The sequence below is a fragment of the Hyperoodon ampullatus genome (genome assembly GCF_949752795.1).
Source record: "Hyperoodon ampullatus genome assembly, chromosome: 9".
In the NCBI taxonomy this organism is placed as follows: domain Eukaryota; kingdom Metazoa; phylum Chordata; class Mammalia; order Artiodactyla; family Ziphiidae; genus Hyperoodon; species Hyperoodon ampullatus.
Window position 1 is genome coordinate 51,914,363 of NC_136922.1, and position 20,705 is coordinate 51,935,067.

Genomic DNA, 20,705 nt, shown 5'->3' on the forward strand with positions numbered 1-20,705 from the left:
GAACTAGAACAAAAAATTTCACAATTTGTATGGAAACACAAAAGACCCCGAATAGCCAAAGCAATCTTGAGAATGAAAAACGGAGCTGGACGAATCAGGCTCCCTGACCTCAGACTGTACTACAAAGCTACAGTAATCAAGACAGTATGGTACTGGCACAAAAACAGAAAGATAGATCAATGGAACAGGACAGAAAGCCCAGAGATAAACCCACGCACATATGGTCACCTTATCTTTGATAAAGGAGGCAGGAATGTACAGTGGAGAAAGGACAGCCTCTTCAATAAGTGGTGCTGGGAAAACTGGACAGGGACATGTAAAAGTACGAGATTAGATCACTCCCTAACACCATACACAAAAATAAGCTCAAAATGGATTAAAGACCTAAATGTAAGGCCAGAAACTATCAAACTCTTACAGGAAAACATAGGCAGAACACTCTATGACATAAATCACAGCAAGATCCTTTTTGACCCACCTCCTAGAGAAATGGAACTAAAGACAAAAATAAACAAGTGGGACCTAATGAAACTTCAAAGCTTTTGCACAGCAAAGGAAACCATAAACAAGACCAAAAGACAACCCTCAGAATGGGAGAAAATATTTGCAAATGAAGCAACTGACAAAGGATTAATCTCCAAAATTTATAAGCAGCTCATGCAGCTCAATAACAAAAAAACAAACAACCCAATCCAAAAATGGGCAGAAGACCTAAACAGACATTTCTCCAAAGAAGATATACAGACTGCCAACAAACACATAAAAGAATGCTCAACATCATTAATCATTAGAGAAATGCAAATCAAAACTACAATGAGATATCATCTCACACCAGTCAGAATGGCCATCATCAAGAAATCTAGAAACAATAAATGCTGGAGAGGGTGTGGAGAAAAGGGAACACTCTTGCACTGCTGGTGGGAATGTGAATTGGTAGCCATTATGGAGAACAGTATGGAGGTTCCTTAAAAAACTAAAAATAGAACTACCATATGACCCAGCAATCCCACTACTGGGCATATACCCTGAGAAAACCATAATTCAAAAAGAGTCATGTACCAAAATGTTCACTGCAGCTCTATTTACAATAGCCAGGACATGGAAACAACCTAAGTGTCCATCATCGGATGAATGGATAAAGAAGATGTGGCACATATATACAATGGAATATTACTCAGCCATAAAAAGAAATGAAATTGAGCTATTTGTAATGAGGTGGATAGACCTAGAGTCTGTCATACAGAGTGAAGTAAGTCAGAAAGAGAAATACAAATACCGTATGCTAACACATATATATATGGAATTTAAGAAGAAAAAATGTCATGAAGAACCTAGGGGTAAGACAGGAATAAAGACACAGACCTAGTAGAGAATGGACTTGAGGATATGGGGAGGGGGAAGGGTAAGCTGTGACAAAGTGAGAGAGTGGCATGGACATATATACACTACCAAACATAAAACAGATAGCTAGTGGGAAGCAGCCTCATAGCACAGGGAGATCAGCTCGGTGCTTTGTGACCGCCTGGAGGGGTGGGATAGGGAGGGTGGGAGGGAGGGAGATGCAAGAGGCAAGAGATATGGGAACATATGTATATGTATAACTGATTCACTTTGTTATAAAGCAGAAACTAACACACCATTGTAAAGCAATTATACTCCAATAAAGATGAAAAAAACAAAACAAAAAAACCCACAAAAATCATCAGATTGGATTTTAAAACATGAAAACAAAAAAAGACTACATGCTGTTTATAAGAGGCATACTTTACATATAAGATTGAAATTAAAATTAGGTCAGAAGCAAAACTAGATTGAAAGTAAAAATTACAGACATGATTTCTTAAAATCAGTAACTAGGGTGGAATTTTCATCAAAATTTTTTTCTTCATCTGTTTAAATGATCAATGTGGTGTTTTTCCTGTAGCTGTTAATTAGTAAATTAAATTTATTAATTTTAAAAATGTTTAGCCATCCTTGTTTTCCTGCAATAAACCCTGCCTGTTCATGATGTATTGTTGTTTTTATTTTTTTATTTTTTGCGGTATGCGGGCCTCTCACTGTTGTGGCCTCTCCCGTTGTGGAACACAGGCTCCAGACGCGCAGGCTCAGCAGCCATGGCTCACGGGCCTAGCCGGCATGTGGGATCCTCCCGGATCAGGGCACGAACCCACGTCCCCTGCATCGGCAGGCGGACTCTCAACCACTGCGCCACCAGGGAAGCCCTGTATTGTTGTTTTTAGATATCACTGGGGGCTTCCCTGGTGGCGCAGTGGTTGAGAGTCCGCCTGCCGATGCAGGGGACGCGGGTTCGTGCCCCGGTCTGGGAGGATCCCACATGCCGCGGAGCGGCTAGGCCCGTGAGCCATGGCTACTGGGCCTGCGCGTCCAGAGCCTGTGCTCTGCAACGGGAGAGGCCACAGCAGTGAGAAGCCCACGTAATGCAAAAAAAAAAAAAAAAAAAAAAAAAAAAAAAAAAAAAAAATAGATATCACTGGATGTAATATGCCAATCTTTTGTTCAGGATTTTTACACTTATGTTCTTATGAGGTAGTAGCCTGTAATTTTTTTTTTTGTAACATACTTGTTATGTTTTGGTATCAGTGCTATGAAGGCCTCATAAAATAAGTTATAAAGCATTCTGTCCTTTTCTGTTCTCTGAAAGAGTTTATATTGATATTACTTCTGCCTTAAATATTTAGCTAAATTGACCAGTGACAGCAGCAGGCCTGGAGATTCTTTATGGAAATGCTTTGAAGCAAAGATTCAATTTCTTTAAAGATACAGGATTATTCAGATTTTCTATGTTTTATTTTATCAGCTTATTAAATATGTACAAGGAATTCGTTCTTTTCAATCTAAATTATCAACTTTATCAGCATAAAGTTTATATCATTTTGTTTTATTTTTAATGTCTTAAGATGTATAGGTACCTTCTTTTTAACTGCTGATATAATCTGTGTTTCTTTTTCTTGCTCAGTCTTGCTAAGTAGCATTGTAGATTTTTATTATACATTTACTTTCTCTTTCATTGATTCCTGCTCTTGTAATTATCTTCCCTCTATTTCTTTAGGTTTAATTTGCTGTCATTTTTTTTAACTTCTTGAAATGGAAGTTCAGTGCACTGATTTTCAAACATTCTTCTTTACCAAAAAATGCATTTAAAGCTAAAAATTCCCCCTTCTGCTTTAGCTATATCTCACAATTTTTATATCATACTTTTATTGTCATTCATTTTAAAATAATTTCTAATTCCCAATATGATTTCTTCTTTAACACTGAAAATAGGTTAATTTCAAAAACCTGGCAGGTTTTCTCGTTATCTCTCTGTTATTTATTTGTAGTTTAATTCCACTGTGGTCAGAGAATATGCTCTCTATGATTTCAATCTTTTGACTTTTTTTTTTTAGGACTTGCTTTAGGGCCCAGCAGTTCATTGATTTTGATAAACTTTCCTTCTGCTCTTAAAAAAAAAAGAATTCTTCAGCTGTCAAGTGTTGTAATATATATACACATGTATAAACATACATATACCAATATACCTATATCAATTAGGCAAATTTTACTAATATGTTGGTCAAACATATATCCTTACTGATTTTTTTGTCTGCTTATATTACCAATTACTGAAAGTGGCACATAAAATTTCCCAACTATGATTATCAATTTGTCTATTTCTCCTTTTAGTCTGAATACTTTTGCTTTATATATTTCAAATTTATTTTAGTAGGAATATACAAATTTAGGATTATTATATCTTCTTAACAATCTATCATAATTATGAAGTATCCCCTTTACTTTTACCAATATTTCTTGCCTTAAAGTTGACTGTCTCTTAGGAATTTCTTTAATCTGATGTAGAGTATCTACAAAAACCTACCACAAATATCATACAAATATCATAAAGTACTGAATGAAAGGATGTCCCTTGTTGGCACTTCTATTCAACATTGTACCAGAACTCCTAACCAATACAAAGATTAGAAAGAAATATATATTCACATTCATTATTCACATTTGACATATTGTATAAACAATTCAAAAGAATTTCCAAACTATTAGATTTAATAAAATGCTAATTTAACCACCAGATCATAGGAATCCAAGGTCAATATACTAACTAAATCAACGTGTGTGTGTGTGTGTGTGTGTGTGTGTGTGTAAGAAACAAGAAATTTAAAATAAAAAGCAATACAATTCAGAACAACATTTATAAAACTACAATATTTACATAATGTTCAAAACGGGCATGACTAGTCAATGGTGACAGAAGAATAGCAGTTACCTCTGAGGAGGCTACTGACCAAGAAAAGGTACAAGGGATACACCTTATACCTTGTTCCAGGATATTGGAAAAGTTCCATATCTTAATCCGGGCAGTTTATGTGGTGTACATATATGTGAAAAATTCATAGAGTTGTACAATAAGATATGCATACATATGAATTATGTGAATTATGTGAATTATGATTTAATAAAGTTTTTCAAAAGAAAAAACTGTAATAATCTACTCACTACCCTCCCCAAATTGTCTGCAATAAAGGGCAGGTCCATTAAGATAAGGCCACAAATGGCCCAAGGAAACATTAATCCACTTGTGAAGGGTCACAAGGTCACAAGCAGTAGACAGCAGAGACAGGGGCCCTGATTTCCAAATCTTGTTCTTTTCACTGCAACATGGTTGGAAACAATAGTCAAAGGCAAAAATTTACTTTTTTTTTTTTTTTTTTTACTGTAAATGATGTTGGTTAATATTATCCAAATTGATTCAATAGAGTCAAAGAAAACTTCCTTTGCATCTCTTTCCCCAAGAACATTTTACACAAATTGAAAGATTTGCATTTTATTTCCTTTCTTCTATTTTGCTGTAATACACAAAAAAGATGGCAGTTATGATGAAAAAGCAATGAGTATGTAAGGTACAAACTGTAATCAGATATTGAATAACAGAACTGCCTATAATCATAGTTATGTGAAAAGCAGTCCCAATTATTACTTTAAGCACTCTGGGTGCCACCTGCATCTTTAGAAACAACACACAAGCAGGACACAAAAAACCTTCTCTGGTATACAAAAAAATACGTACAATCAAAATAAAATTAAAGAGATTTTAAAGTGCAAATATAGTGAAGGAGATAATAACCGATCTACAATGTGTCTCAAATATATTGACCTACAAGTTAAAGGAAAAGTGTTAGTGAATTAGAACTGTGTGAAACACAGATCTTTTACTTAACCTAATAAAAGACTTGAAGCAATAAAATGTAAGTTCCAAAAACAAATGATAAAAGCACAAGGTTTAAAGAAGGTAGAGTATCTAATATAAGCCTTTATACACTTTAAAGAGAAGGAATTTGATGTTCAGAGAAGTAAAAAATTTGGTTAAAATCACACAAGCCATGAAGCTAGTGAGTAACACATTAGAGGCCATGGATAACACCACACTGCCCCAGACTCTTTACCAGCAGGAAGAAAATTAGAAATCAGTAACAACTGTATTTACTAAGAGGAGTTTAATAGTTGCCTACCCATTATTATTGTGTATTTATGTGTATGTACATATATACAGAAGAGGGAGTAGTGTAAAGTAAGAGATATATATTATGAAGACATTGTTCCTTTTGTTCTCATTTTAAGTCCAAAATTTAAGCCCTCTTGTATAGTTTAGAGATGGAAAATAGTTGTACTTTTACATAAATTTTCAGTAAAACACTTGACATATTAAAAATAAATTTAACTTATTGGCACCATTATCACCAAGTCCAAAAAAAATTATTTTCTGAAAGCATTTCTCCTTATTTTCCCAAGGAATATATCAAAGAGAGCTGCAACAATACCTCCTATCCCACACACATGCTCTTCTATGACACGACCTTACCACTCCCCAATCAAAAGAAAAAGTCTAATTTCCCTCCTCTTGAGTCTGGACCAGCCTTACGACAAGCCTGTATTCAAAGGAATATGGTAGAAGGACTGCATGTCTCCTGAGCCTATATCAGAAAAGGTCATGCAGCCTCTGTGTGGTTCTCTTGGAACTCTAGTCCTGTGGGAAGCCAGCTGCCACATAAGAAGTCAACCACCCTGAGATCACCATACTGGAGTGGCCACATGAAGGCATGTTGACTAACCAACCCAGCTGTACACCCTTCCAGCCATCTCCACCAAGGTGCAAGTGAAGCCGTCTTGAACCTGCTACGCAAGCGTTCCACCAGCTGAGTACTGCTTAGTCACCTCAGTCAGTGCTATGAGGAGCAGAAGAATCAGTTGATCCCTGCCTGAATTATTCCTGACTCACAGAATACATGTAATAATGATAAGATGATGGTTGTTTTAAGCCTGTAAGTTTCAGGACAGTTTGTTACAAAGCAATACTAGGAAAATATATCCGTGGACACTCATAAATTGAAGCTATTATAGGTTAGGTTTTTCTTTTTTTAAAAAAAAAACCTCTTTATGAGATCTCCTATAAAACAACTAAAATTATTGGTAACTTACTTACTACTCTCCCTGAAGCCTTAACCAAAACAACTTATTTGGCAGAGGATATATGGGCGGGGGATTAGGGGTAGGGGTGCAACACATGCTGGCAGGTCAGTTCTAGAAGATGTCAGGCCCAGTATTCAAAAACAGAAGAGATGATTAAATCATTTGAGTCAGACAGAAAACAAAGATAAGTATATGGATAATAAAACTGACCCTAGAAACACACATTTTAAAGACACTTAAGGAATAAACCAAACCTTAATAAACTTAAACCTTAAAAGGCAAGGAGAGACTTTTCTCCCTAAAAGGATAGGTGACCTTTCCCCTCTTCTGACATTAGTCAGTGCACCTTTAGGATCATTGAAAACATTTATATGCTCTAAATACTAAAGTAATTAAAATTAAAAGGTACTTGTTAAATAGAATGTTTTGGCAATAGCACACTGCTACATAATTTCTCTGTCGTTACTGTTCAAATTAGATTATTTGTGCTTTGGGGAATTCTGCAACATCTGGCAGAAGAATGACAGCACTGGGTGTATACAAACTTAGAACATAACGAAACCTGGGAGAATAAAATATATCTTTGAAAGATAAGAATTTACACTGACAGATGACAGAGACTGTGTTCCCTCACACGCTCATCCAGCTTTGCCCTAGAAAAAGATAATGGCACACAAGCTTTAATACAACTTCCACAAGCAACATGGGTACATTTTATAAACAGATGTTCTGCCAAAGAGTAAAATGCTTCTACTTTCACCTTTTTATTATGCTTACATCTTCAAACCAACAACCTAAATGGACTGTAAAATAAGAGTAATTCGGTTCAAGAATTTCTTTATTCTCAAGAGCTCTACTTGGCAGTAGAGGACCATGAAACAAATTGTAAGCATATTTAAACACTAACAAAATTGAAACAGATGATCTATATTTCACCATGTTTCATGGTATTTTTCGGTATTTATGTAATATGATTTGGTGAAGGATATATTAAATCGGAATTTAGTAGATTTAGGTTCATCACTGGCTAATGTAATGACTTTCGTCAACTCAATATATATACATTGGCATCATTTCTAAACTGCCTGTCAAGTTTATCTTGCTTTATAAAGAAACAGATGTACTTCAGAACACACTGATGGTTGGCACCAACTTTACCAAGTGATTTCATTATAATTTCCCAAATGGCAGCTGTTGGAGAGAGAATGACTACAGGCAGTATATGAGCAAGACTGGTTTAAACACTGGGAAAAGAGAAGAATACTACAAAGAAAGATTACATCTTTACTTTTTTTTAACCTATTCCAATTTTTATAATACACAATGCAGCAAGAAAAAAGGGAAAGATCTGCAGGTAATACTTTGGGAGACCTTTTAGTCCAGCCACCTCATTTTACGATTGATAGATAGAACCATATCTCAGAGGGGTTAAATGATTTGTCCAATGACAGAGAGATGGCAGGTGGCAAAAATGTGGTAAGAGCCCGAGTTTACCATTTCCCAGTCCTGCTCTCCTTCTAACAATACAATACAGCCTCCTCAATGGGAAACAAGTTTCACAAATGTTTCTAACAAGAAAAGTCCATTAAAATATTGAGTGTTTTGGAAACAATAATTCATTTCTGTATTTTCTAATTTCATCAAGGTGAACTTTTGTAAGGAATATCCATCATAGTCAGAGTCTAGAAATGCCCTTTCCTGGTGGCCACAGATGACAGACACCTTTTGACAGTAAGTAAAATGGAATGCAGAATGCAAACCATTAAATAAATCCATGTTTTTGTATTACACACATCTTGCAGTCACAATGAACATCAAAAGACACCCCAGTTGTCTTGTTGGATATAAAGCAATCTTTGAGAAATGGACATCCAGCAATGCCTGCATTCTGATAGGGTAAGTGAAGTTCCTAGCTCCTTCATAGTTCTTTATCCTTTCCCAACTGTGAGTATAAGGCCCCTCTCATTTTGGACAGCAATGTATACAGGCCAAGCCTTCTGTTTTAACAGGGCTTAAGTTTTAACAGAAAAGGAAGTTATAAATTAAGGTAGTGTTAGGGTTTCATGTTGTTCCCTTACCACTGTTTTCCTGAGGTTTAATCAATTAAAAAAATTTTTTTATTTTTTAAACATTCTCTTCATTCAATTGTGAAACTCAAAGGCTCTGCTTTGGTACAGAATCAACTTAAATATACTTTCAAAACAAATACTTAATAGTTTACAATTAAGACAGAAAATGTGTACTTAAATATATTTAATAATAAATTAGTCAATGGTTTCACATCCAGTAACCTCTCTTCTGACATAGCACATATCCCTGTGACCAGGGGTTGACTATGAACAAGGAGAGAAAGGAGAATTTCAAATCCCAACTCTCCCCAGCAGCAAATAACAACAAAATCAAAACTTAATTTTAAAAAGTAAAAATGCAGAATAAAAAGTGAGCTGTAACTCAATTCAAATGATAAAATGTATATAAGGTGTACAGCATAGGGTCCAGCTTATATGAAGAAAGGTCTAATAAATAGTCTCTCTCTCAATTTAACGCTGCTTTAAGCATACAAACACATTGCTATATAAACATTCTTTCCTACCTTCTTCCACTCCCAAAACCATTCCTAGGCACCCTTTTTAAAGTTAGTAGTGATTGTTTTGCAAAGCAATGTAGTACAAAATCTTGGCTTTGTAGCTACATTCTGATTATCATGCCCTGTTCTCTGAAAGCCTTTTTACTCCTAAATGGCACACAGTTTCAAGCATCCCCCGCTCACTGAGTGCTGCCGCTACTGATTTAACTTCCTTACTAGCTCACACCGTATATGCAGGTAGAGAATAGGGGCCAAATTCTTCTGGGGATCCCTAATGTAATAATCATCTTCCACCCATACAGAAGTCAGTTCAGTATTTTAAGCCCCTCAAGACAAAACACATATTGAAATTTACAAAAAATAAGTAATCAGAATACTCTATGATATTTTTGGCAAAAAAATCCTTAACCATCCTAAAAAAAGCTACAAAGAAGATAGTCTTTCAAATTCAAAAGTAATTATTTTAAACCAATTAACACTATAAGGTTAAGCATTAGACAAAGGTATTCTCACTACCTAAATAAGTCTATTCATATTTTATTAGAGTTCTTACCTATGGTAGTTCTTAAAATAATTGACACTTTGTTTTCTAATAGACTCTTGCAAAACTTCAGACTTGCTACCACAGAATTCTTCTCCAACTTGCATCAACCTAGTTGGACAGAATGATTTATGTAAATTTCAGCAACATGTTTATTATAGGGAAAAAAGAGAAGTACAGGTCATCTTTATTCAAAGGTAACAAATCATAAAAATTTGGATGTTTGAAGAAATTCTGAAGATCACATTCATTACAGTTTACAACATGCAAAGGGCAGAAACATTTAAACACACTCACACATAAACCTAGCAGAAATTAGACTATGAATGCTCAATTATCTTTACTTCCATTACGTTATACAACTCAGTGATTCATGACTTCATTGATTATCATGGTTCAATGAATCAAACTAAAGAATAAGACAAGATCTCAAACACTACCTGCTGATTATATCCAAAACAAAGATGAAGTCATCATATTTGAATATAGACAAATCAGTTCCAAGCAAGTAGGTTTTTACTTTTAGCTGAACATCCTATAAAAAAAAAACAATAAATAAATATTTCAAGTAAATCCAAAATATAGAAAATAAGTTCTCAGAACCATTTTTTGTATAGTTACACATTAAAATGAGACAGGAATAGATTCTTAACTTGATAAAAAAATATCTAGTTAGGCTAATAGTCAACATATTTAGGGTGATATCATAGAGACAATTCCATGAACATCAGATATAAAAATAGTATAGACTTGGGGCTTCCCTGGTGGCGCAGTGGTTAAGAATCCGCCTGCCAATGCAGGGGACACGGGTTCGAGCCCTGGTCCAGGAAGATCCCACATGCCACGGAGCAACTAAACCCGTGCACCACAACTAGTGAGCCTGCGCTCTAGAGCCCGTGAGCCACAACTACTGAGCCCGCGTGCCACAACTACTGAAGCCCACACGCCTAGAGCCCGTGCTCCGCAACAAGAGAAGCCACCGCAGTGAGAAGCCCACGCACCGCAACGAAGAGTAGCCCCCGCTCACTGCAACTAGAGAAGGCCCGCGCAGCAACAAAGACCCAATGCAACCAAAAATAAATAAATTAATTTTAAAAAAAAGTACAGAACACAATCATCACTACTAATACACACACACATGCAAGATAAGAATTATATCCTCATACTAGATATACTGATAAAAATCATCATTATTTGGGCATGGTTCAGTAAGCTAGAAACCCCAAAATTATCAATTCAAAAATAATTAGAATAAGATGATTGTGTGAAGTGTTTAAGTACAGTATATAAAAATTTATAGTTTTCATGTATACCTGGCTGAAGTACCTAAAAATGGAGAGATTTCATTTAAAACAAATATTGAAAATACAATATACTTAGGAATAATTTTAATAAGAGCTATCAGACCTATAACAAAAAACTAACAATTCTAATGGGATACAAAAGAAATTTCCATAAATTGAGAGTTAAGGGACTGAATACGTGACTAAATACTGTAAATATGTCAATTTCTCCAAGTTAATGTAGAGATACAGTGAAATTCTAACCAAAATCACACACACAAAAAAACTTTTCTTCTGAACAATTATTCTAAAATTCACTAGAAATAATAAGTAGACAATAACCTCTTTTTTAAAAATAGCACTTTGAAAGGATGAAGTTATCAGGGATGATGGGGGACTTGTACCACCTATATTAAATATATTTAAAACTACCAAAAAATGCTAGCAATATAGAGAAAAGTCAATGGAATAGGAAAAATAAATCAGAAACAGTGCTAATATACACATAAAAGCTTAATAAACAGCAGTAAAAACTACTGTTTTCTGATTATTTACTTTTGTCAAGCATTATACTAAGAACTTTACATATTATCTTTATTTTTAAAACTAAAATATGATAGAAAAACATTTAAAATAAAGGAATAGTCAAGGATTTATCAGGAAAATATGAACAAAATAAATACAGCAATGGTAATAATAAAGCAAACTAGAATTCACTGCAAAATGCCTAAGGAGAAAAGAGCTATTTTTTAAATTAATAAAGAGGATTATGTACAATGAGGGTAAGTAAAGTGGTTATTAGCATTGCATCATCCATCAACATGGCATCTGAGTATAAAAACAAAAGCTGTTAGAAATAAAAGAAAAACCTGACAAAACAACAATCATTCTGGAAGATTAAAACTCCTCCCTCAGAAGAGCACAGACCAAGAAAACCACAACCAAATAAGAATATAGATGAGAATAATACATATAAATAATAAACTGCTTTAATTTACAAAGAGAACCTAATTCCCAATACAAAGAAGAAATACATGTTTATTTTTCAAATGCCCCAGGAAGAACTTTAAAAGTGGGTGGTTTATTAGGCTGTAAAGAAAATCTCAAATTCACAAAAAGTAGAAATATTCCCACCCTAATTTTCTATAGTAAAAAGAAATAAATAATAAGCATTTTAAAACTGTCACTTCTCACGTATCAAATATTTAAAGACTAAAAAGAAAATCTTGAAAGACAACGACTTTCATATGGTTGGATATGTAAGCTCCATGAGGTCAAGGACCATGCTTTCACCACTGTGTTCTTAAACCCACAAACAGTGCAATACACATATTATGACTGATACAACCTTTTTCCCTTAAAGGTTCTGAGTCAAAATGCATGGAAAATTTGTGACAATATTCTAAAAACCGAAAAGTTTTTATAATAATTATCAAGGTGATTATGATTCTGAGTTTAGTTTTATGTCAGAAATATTTAACTATCTTCTTATGCTTCTCAATCATCTCTATAATAAATTTATAATGTCAATAAACTGTCACATGCTCACTTGTGCTTTGGAATTTAGCATTTCAGATATTAGAAATATATTATGGTATGTATAGCATATATTATATAACATCCCCAGTGGGCTCTAAGGCAGTATCCCAAAATAAAACACATTTATATCCCTTCAACATATGAATGTTCACCTTAATGGGATAAACAAATACTACAAAAAGCCAAATGACAATACTGGTCAGATTGTGCTATCAAATGAATTCAATTCCTGCCAGGTTTTGTCTGCCAGATGTGTTCTCAAAAAACATTTATTCTTCAGAGTTTTTGCCTTTTTCAATTGCATTGAGCTTTGTGATTTCAATTGAACAAATACTAATGAGTTCCTAACGTACACAAAGTCCTGTGTAGAACTGGATGAGAACTGGGGTTGGAGGTGCAAAAGGGACTTGAAGTGGGTGGAGATGAAGATATTCTAAAACTTGAAACCTACAACACAATTATCTGTATTCAAAAGCATGATGACTTTCATTAAACTGGCCAAACACTTAAATGATAATAGCTTTACTAAATCTTACATTTAACAGATATTCCTATATCAAGAATGACATCAGGTTGCCAGACTGAACAGAAACTAGCTATATAAAATGCCAGGCCAATAATCCAAAGTACTTTGAATTACCAGAAATTCTATCATAGATTCTACAATTTCAACAAAGTATAATTAGAGCCTGTTAGAAGACTAAATCAGAAACAACTCATATCTGACACTAGAGAATGAGATTTTCCTTTCTGTTATACATAACATTCAGAAAAAAGTCAGCCCCAACCCATAATTAATGGAAAACTAAAAATTAGTTTCATATGGTCATATCAGAAAATACAAAAGGCAAAGCTCTTACCACTATCACATATTTAAATATTAAAGTATAAATTCAAATAGCATATCTCTAATAGAAAGTTATCAAAAGTTAGAAGAGCACTAAATTATAACTGCTAAGTGATTCTTGAGGAAATTTATGTTTTCAGTATATATTTTCCTAAACAATTTTTTCAAAAGAAATCCTATAAAAGATTTTCAAACTAAACATCAACTTCATTAGAAAAATCAAAAATACATTTTAAAAGACCATAATATGGTCAAAGTGTCTATAGTCTTCTAAATATTGAAGCAGTCCAAAAAGAACAGTTATCACCAAAGAAATTACACTTATCTAGGAAGTGAAAATTTTTAACAAATTAACAAATTTAGTTGTCTGATAACAACTGAGCTACTAAACTGCAAAAGAAAAGCCAAGGAATACACATTCAGTCAATAAATACATAAGATTCACTCAAGGCACAAAAATCACTGACTTAGAATTCTTCATTCTGTTCTAGACTCCAACCCAACTATGTCATCTATTATATAGTTATCCTTTTCCTAAAGTTAATAGAAAAGGAAAAAAAACACACACAAAATAAACAGTATCTCAATAAGAAAACAACTTCTTCAGGAAAGCACAAATCTGTTAGGTCACTAAAAGCAAAATGTAATCAAGGAATATTTCCAATGGATATTTTCAAATTAAAACTTTTTCTACTGCCACTTATAGTCAAATATAATTGACAACTAAATTACAGAACTCAAATGGTAGACTTATTCTAAAGAAAAACTAACACATGATTAGATCTGCAGGGAAAACAAACAAATACAGAAAATTTAAATACTGAATTTCTAAAACAACTTTGACATGAAGGTGTATATTGCTTTTGTAAAAAAAAATAGTTTAAAAAAACCAAACCTGCCATATTCGTGTAAGTCCATGTTCTAATTTCTTTTTTATGTAGCCACGATCAAAATTTGTTTCTTCAGTACCCATCATATTACTCCCTTCTGAAATAAAAGATGGTATACGTTTTAAAATTTACTTCACATTTTTGTTTTCAAAAAAATAATAAATTTGGATTCTCATATATTATAAGCATGTGTAAAATATAGAAAATATTCTCAATATTTATACAACCAAAACAATGTCAAAAAATAGGAATTAGGATTAAACTCATTTGATAAGATAGACAAATTCAGACTCTAAAATGTTAAGTACTTTACACCTAAGACCACTCAGCTTATATGTGATTATAGCTGGGATTCCAACTTGGGTAGTGCAATCCCAGAAACCAGATTCTTAATGACCCATATACTGCCTACTGCCAGGGCATTACAGGACCAACTAACCCAATTTTCAATTAATATGCATGTTAACAAGAGTACAGAGTGCAAAACTGCTCATGCAGTGAGGCAATGATGCATACATTTTATATTTTTCATGATCCAGAATACTTTTATCCATTCTAGGTAAATAATCTAACAATGTCCAGTTCAACAAGTAAGATCAATGACCTGCCTCAAAATAATTCTCCCCCTAAAAGCAACTGAAAATACACATACACATTATATTTTAAAAATTATGCCTTTGTGCAAGTAAACTGTGCAGAACAACGGAGGATATGATCTCATCTTAGGCTAGCAGGGTATCCACTGGTAAGCAGCAAAAGGCCCTTTCATAGGCCAGGCCCCAGATACATGCCTAATGTACCCATGACTACTCCTACAGCTTAAGCCATTATCATCTGTATGGTCTGGCTATTAGGAACGCAGCAGCTCAGAGCAGTGCACCTGAGCTACAGCTTTAGTTTATTTAGAATGGTGAAGTGTTCGGACACCAGTAGTATCACTAGAGAACTACAACGGATGAACTCTAGAGGCCCTTTCAGCTGTATGAAGTTCTGTGAAGAATAACTTTTAAATTACTGATTCCTACAATTTTAGTCCTTAATGTGACTACGAAAGGAAGAATTTCTGGTGAACAAATAACTTTTTACAGTCCTAGATATTGTCAGCTGACTATTAGACTGATCAGAGTCCTCAACATTCTTAAATTATACAGATTAGGGTGAAGGAATTTTAGCAAAGAGGACTAAGTATAGAAGGTTCAAATAGAGTTTTAAGTTTGAATCTATGCCCCAATGAAAATGCATACAATACATAATACCTGTATACTATTAGCCTGAAGCAAAAAGCGAGCTTCACCATAATAAGTATATATTGTCTTCTATACTCTTATATCTAAAGTATGTATTAATTTTGTTCCAAACTTTTCCTTTGGTTTCTCCTTAAATAATGTACTAGAAAAAGGAAAAGAGGTGCTGAGATATCTAAACAGGTGCCATATCTAGAAAAAAATAAAGGTTGCCAAAACAAGAAAAACTTTGTGGGGAAAAAATCCCTTAAGCCCAGGAATTCCCTAAGTAAAATGAAATTAAAAAAAAAAAAAAGATCTATAGACATTTCATTATTATTATAATCATCTCTCTTGATCCATTTCCTTTGATGACATTAACAACAACCAGTGTAAGCACTTTTTACACTTTCTCTAAACCTTATAGCAATCCTACAGGTAGATGTGTTACTACACTATGAAGTTTTTTGTTTGTTTTGTTTTCTTAACCTATCATTTTAAGGAGCAAACTGAGGCCTGGAGATGATAAAGTGACCTATTCACATTCTCGCCTTTGGTAAATGGCAGTCAAACTTTGAAGCGAGGTATCTCTGACTGCAAAGCCCATACTCCCAGAGGTAGTAGAGGAGTTGGGTAAAAATAGTCTGGCCTAGAATCCTGGCTCAATGCCCACTCCTGTTTTCTGCTTTCTCCTTTTTCTCTCTTCCTTTAAACCTTCCTCCCTCAACAATATTTCTAAAAGAATGAAAATCCTTCCACAGAATTTATCTTTCTTATTTTTTGCTATCTATATTTATGAGCTTCTTATGAGTCAAGATAAATATTAAATGTATGTCTTCTATACTACCAAAATCCTATGTTTAATCAAACTAAGATTTGAGCATTCCTCCACCCACCCAATCACAGAAACCAAACACTTCAGAAATTAGAAGTTACTAAAATAACTTGATTGACTAGCTATATTAAACTGTATGTAATACAAAAAAACAAGTACAGTATAATTTATTTTGCCCATACTAATACTGGTAGACTCATTTATTACTTTTAAAAGTATTTTGAATACTTAATCTTAGCTATCGTTCAAGGATAATCACTTAAGATATATAATTACATGAAGTAATTTAAACATGCCTAATTAATATAATTTCTCAAAGATTTGCTCTTTATGACTATACCATAGACATTTAAAGTTGTATTTTGCTTGCAAAGATGGTATTTAAAAACATCATTTTTTATGAAATTTTTATGTCCTGCTATCTATTTTCAGGAAGAAAAGTATCAGTATAATTATTAATTCTTAGAAACTAGTTTTATTAGTACAACTTGAAAATTCGCAAAAAAGACAATATTGAACATTAGCATTAATTTTATAGTAAATTTGGACAGAGCAATGTCCTACCTAGTTTGCAACTCATTTTTTTTAAAGCTCTTTCTTAATAACTTAGTCCTAAGGTCATCACCACATATGGAACTTGTAATACCTATCACATAAGAAGTCCTTCGGCCCAGTTAATCCCCAAAGGTAATGGAGTTTTTATAGCAGCTGAATCACTTTCTCTGGTGAACATTTAACCTATGGTCATCATGGTCCCCCAAATTCTAAAAGTATAGCTGTCCCTTTTCTTTCTCCTTATTCCAGAAATATGGCATATTTATAGTTCAGTTTTTAAAATCAAATCAAAATAATTTCCTACCAGAAGCAGAAGTAGTATCCTCACTGTCATGCTTTTCATGCCATTCCATAGTTCTGTAATAGCTGAGCATAACCTCCCACAGTGCTTTGCACAGGTCAGCAAGGCATGGAATATAGCTGTCTGGTGTAACATGCTGAAGAAAATGACAAGAGCCAACTTTCAAATTATCATGTTTACTTTAACACAAAGTTAACCAAAATAAAATGTTACGGTGTCAATCAAATGCACTGAAGAATTAGATAAGAAAATTTCTTCCACTGATATATCTAAAAAGAAAGTTCAATGGCAAGAAAATTTTGTTCAAGTAATTCCTATTTCAACATGGCTTTTTAGTATTCATTAGGAGTATCAGTCCATATACTATGAATCCACATACTACTGAATGGCAAGTGCTCTCATAACCAGGAGTGCAAACTTCCCCAAATATATTTTTTCAAAGCCATGTTCTTAGCATGAAATGCAGCTTTACACTCACCCTTGGACCCAAGTTACAACTTGCAAAAAGGTGGTCATAATTTACAAGTCTATCATTTTATTTATGTAAATTAAGTAAGCACCTTTGACAATCTGCGAATTCTGTAAATCACATGGATATAGATATTTCATATTTGACAACAGCATTTTAAAATGTTTTATATAACATGGCTATGAAACAATATGTGGTCCCAAATCTTCTCCCTAAAGGAAATGCATGGATTTTTCTCCCTCTACCCTTTGTAAAAACTATCAGTTTCTCATTCTGCCCTTCTTTTCTGCAGGTAGAATAATGCCTCGATTCTATTTTGAAGGCTTTCTGTCTGTCACAGTGGAGCATCTGCTCCATCATTTGAGATTTCGTAGCATTTCTTCAATTTGTAATCAATCCACCACAACTGATCATGCTGATAAAACAGTGAAAGGCTAATAAGACTATGATGCAAGCCCTCCAAAATAAATAGCTAGTAGAAATAAGCTATATAGAAAGTATAGCTGTGGTGTTATTGATGCTCAGGAAATCCCAGTTGGTAGTCGTCCTCTCTCTATCAAAAAGTATTTTTTCTCTCCATAATGATTTCCCTCTCCTCTAAATTCCCCAGTCACTAAAACATTCATTCATCAAGCAATTAATAAAAATACTAATTTGTATGACTCAGCAAGTACACTTTTGTGTAGGCACGTCAAATCTCTGAAACTCAACTAAGAAGTAGTAAAATAAAAGAGCTGTTAACCACTGGAGTCAGTCTGCCCAAGTGGGGCTTATGCCAACAACAGTACAATGGTTCAATCTTATAGGATCTATTAACAATCTGTCACATTAATAGGTCTAAGAAGAAAAACAAAATGATTGTCCCCAAAGATGCTGAAAACCCTTTGACAAAATTCAACAGCCATTCCTAATAATAACTCATGAGAAAATAAAAACGGATAAACATTTCCCTAAGATGAGGAAACTTTAGTGCATATCCACTGTGGTCAGGAAGAAGACAAAAATGTCCACTATCTCCACTACTTTTTCTTTCTTTTTTTTTTTTTTTTGCACTACGTGGGCCTCTCACCACTGTGGCCTCTCCCGTTGCGGAGCACAGGCTCCGGACGCGCAGGCTCAGCGGCCACGGCTCACGGGCCCAGCCGCTCCACAGCATGTGGGATCTTCCCAGACCGGGGCACGAACCCACGTCCCCTGCATCGGCAGGCAGACCCTCAACCACTGTGCCACCAGGGAAGCCCTCCACTACTTTTTAACAATGTTCTTGAGGTACTAGCCAATGCAATTAGATTAGAGAAAATGATAAGAAGCAAAAGAATAGGAAAAGAAGAAATAAAACTACTTCTATCTGTAAATGACATAATATACCTAGAATATAATTCCTAGAGAATGAATGATAAAACTCAAACAGTAAAAGAATTCAGCAAAGTAGCAGGTTATAAAATTAACATACAAAAATAACAGAATTCATATACACAAATAATAACTATTTAGAAGATACAATGAATGAGAAATCTCCACTTATAATAACAACAAAAAAGATTAAAATTTTAGGAATAAACTTAACAAAAAGTGATCCAAAATTCTATGAAGAAAACTGAAAGACATAAAGGTAGACTTGAACAAATACAAAGACATCCCTCACTCTTGGTTAGGATGTCTCAACATCAGAGATGTCAGTTCTCCCTAAGTTAATTTATGAATTTACTGAGATACCAATAAAAACAAGTCCAGAAATAGATCTGGCCTCATAAAAATATGGTATATGATAAAGATAGCATCTCATATCACTTAAGTGAAGACAGTCTTTTTCATTAATAGTGTTGGGACAACTGGATAGTCAGTTGGAAAAAGACTAAGTTAGATCTACTCCTCACACCATCCACAAGAACAAACTCCAAATGGATAAGACAGCTGAACCTAAAAAATAAAATTATACTAGCACCAAAAGAAAACATGAGTTAATTCTTCACTCACCTTGATATAGGTAAAGGCTTTCTAATTATGACTCAAAATTCAGTAGTAATAAAAGTAAAATTTGATAAATTTTACTACATAAAAATTTTATAAATTTTGTAAACAACAAAAAAAACAGTAAACAAATCAAATGATAAATTTGAAAAAAGTATTCACAATACATGTCACAATAAAAAAAACTCACATTTATAATGAACTCTTAAAAATTTGGGAGAAAAGACCAAAAATCCTATAGAAAAATGGGAAGAAGATATAAACACACTTAACAGAGATATAAAGATGGCCCTTAAATATTTGAAAACATATCCAACTTCACTCATAATAGGGCAAATGTAAATTAAAACTACAGTAAGAAACAAATTCTCACACATCAGATCAGTGAAAATTTTAAAGCTGACCATTAACAAAGATTCTCCCCTTGACCAAACTCTAGCCAGCTCCCTGAGCCCTCTCCTTCATTAGTCCTCAATCCTGACCTACAAAGAGTTGAACAAGACACTAATGTAGTTTCTAGCAGCTCACGGCCACAACCCTAGGATGACCCTAGCACCCCTTAAAGTGCTTGCCTGAGAAAAGTCAAGGCTGCCAAAAGAATATATTGTTTGTTCCAGCTAAAACCTGAAGATAGGGCCCTTGTCTCCCAGTCTCTGAGGGAGAAGGTGGGAGCCTAACCCAGATGGGTTTCACATGGACCAAGCCCCCTTGTTTTTTGTAATTTTTCACTTCCTTGCTTCTTCCGAGCCCCTGCTCATCCCCCTTCCTAGTCCCTCTTTCTCCCTTTACAATGCCCAGTGACCCCTGTACAAATGGAAGATGAGTTCAGTTTACAATGGATTCTTTTCCCCATTACAACAGTATATTACTGATTGAAATCTGTCCATACCACTTTAATTAGTGTCCAGTTTTGTTTATCTTTGATACCATATATACTCTGTTGGCAAGGCTGTGAACAAAAAAACAGGAACTCTCATCCACTGCTGGTGGGAATGCAAAACGATACAATCCTCTGGAAATGAATCTGACATTATCTAACAAAACCACACTGTCTAACAAAACTACATATGTATTTTCCCTTTGACCCAGCAATCTCACTTCTAGGAATTTATCCTGAAGGTGTACTTCAAACAATGTGAAAATACATACACACAAGGTTATTCGTTGAAGGATTATCTGTA

At 34.2% G+C, this 20,705-nt stretch overlaps 1 protein-coding gene across 2 annotated transcripts in view; it reads right to left on the bottom strand.

The window, feature by feature from the left end:
• Positions 1-20,705, bottom strand: part of VPS50 (VPS50 subunit of EARP/GARPII complex) — a gene marked incomplete at both ends in the record, with an annotated part of 129,250 nt that overhangs the window by 51,312 nt on the left and 57,233 nt on the right. For both annotated transcript variants that reach the window (XM_079711612.1, XM_079711611.1), the window contains 4 exons: positions 9,624-9,722; positions 10,052-10,146; positions 14,176-14,267; positions 17,088-17,220. In XM_079711612.1, coding sequence (XP_079567738.1) covers positions 9,624-9,722; positions 10,052-10,146; positions 14,176-14,267; positions 17,088-17,220 — 419 coding nt within the window. The remainder of the gene's footprint in view (positions 1-9,623; positions 9,723-10,051; positions 10,147-14,175; positions 14,268-17,087; positions 17,221-20,705) is intronic.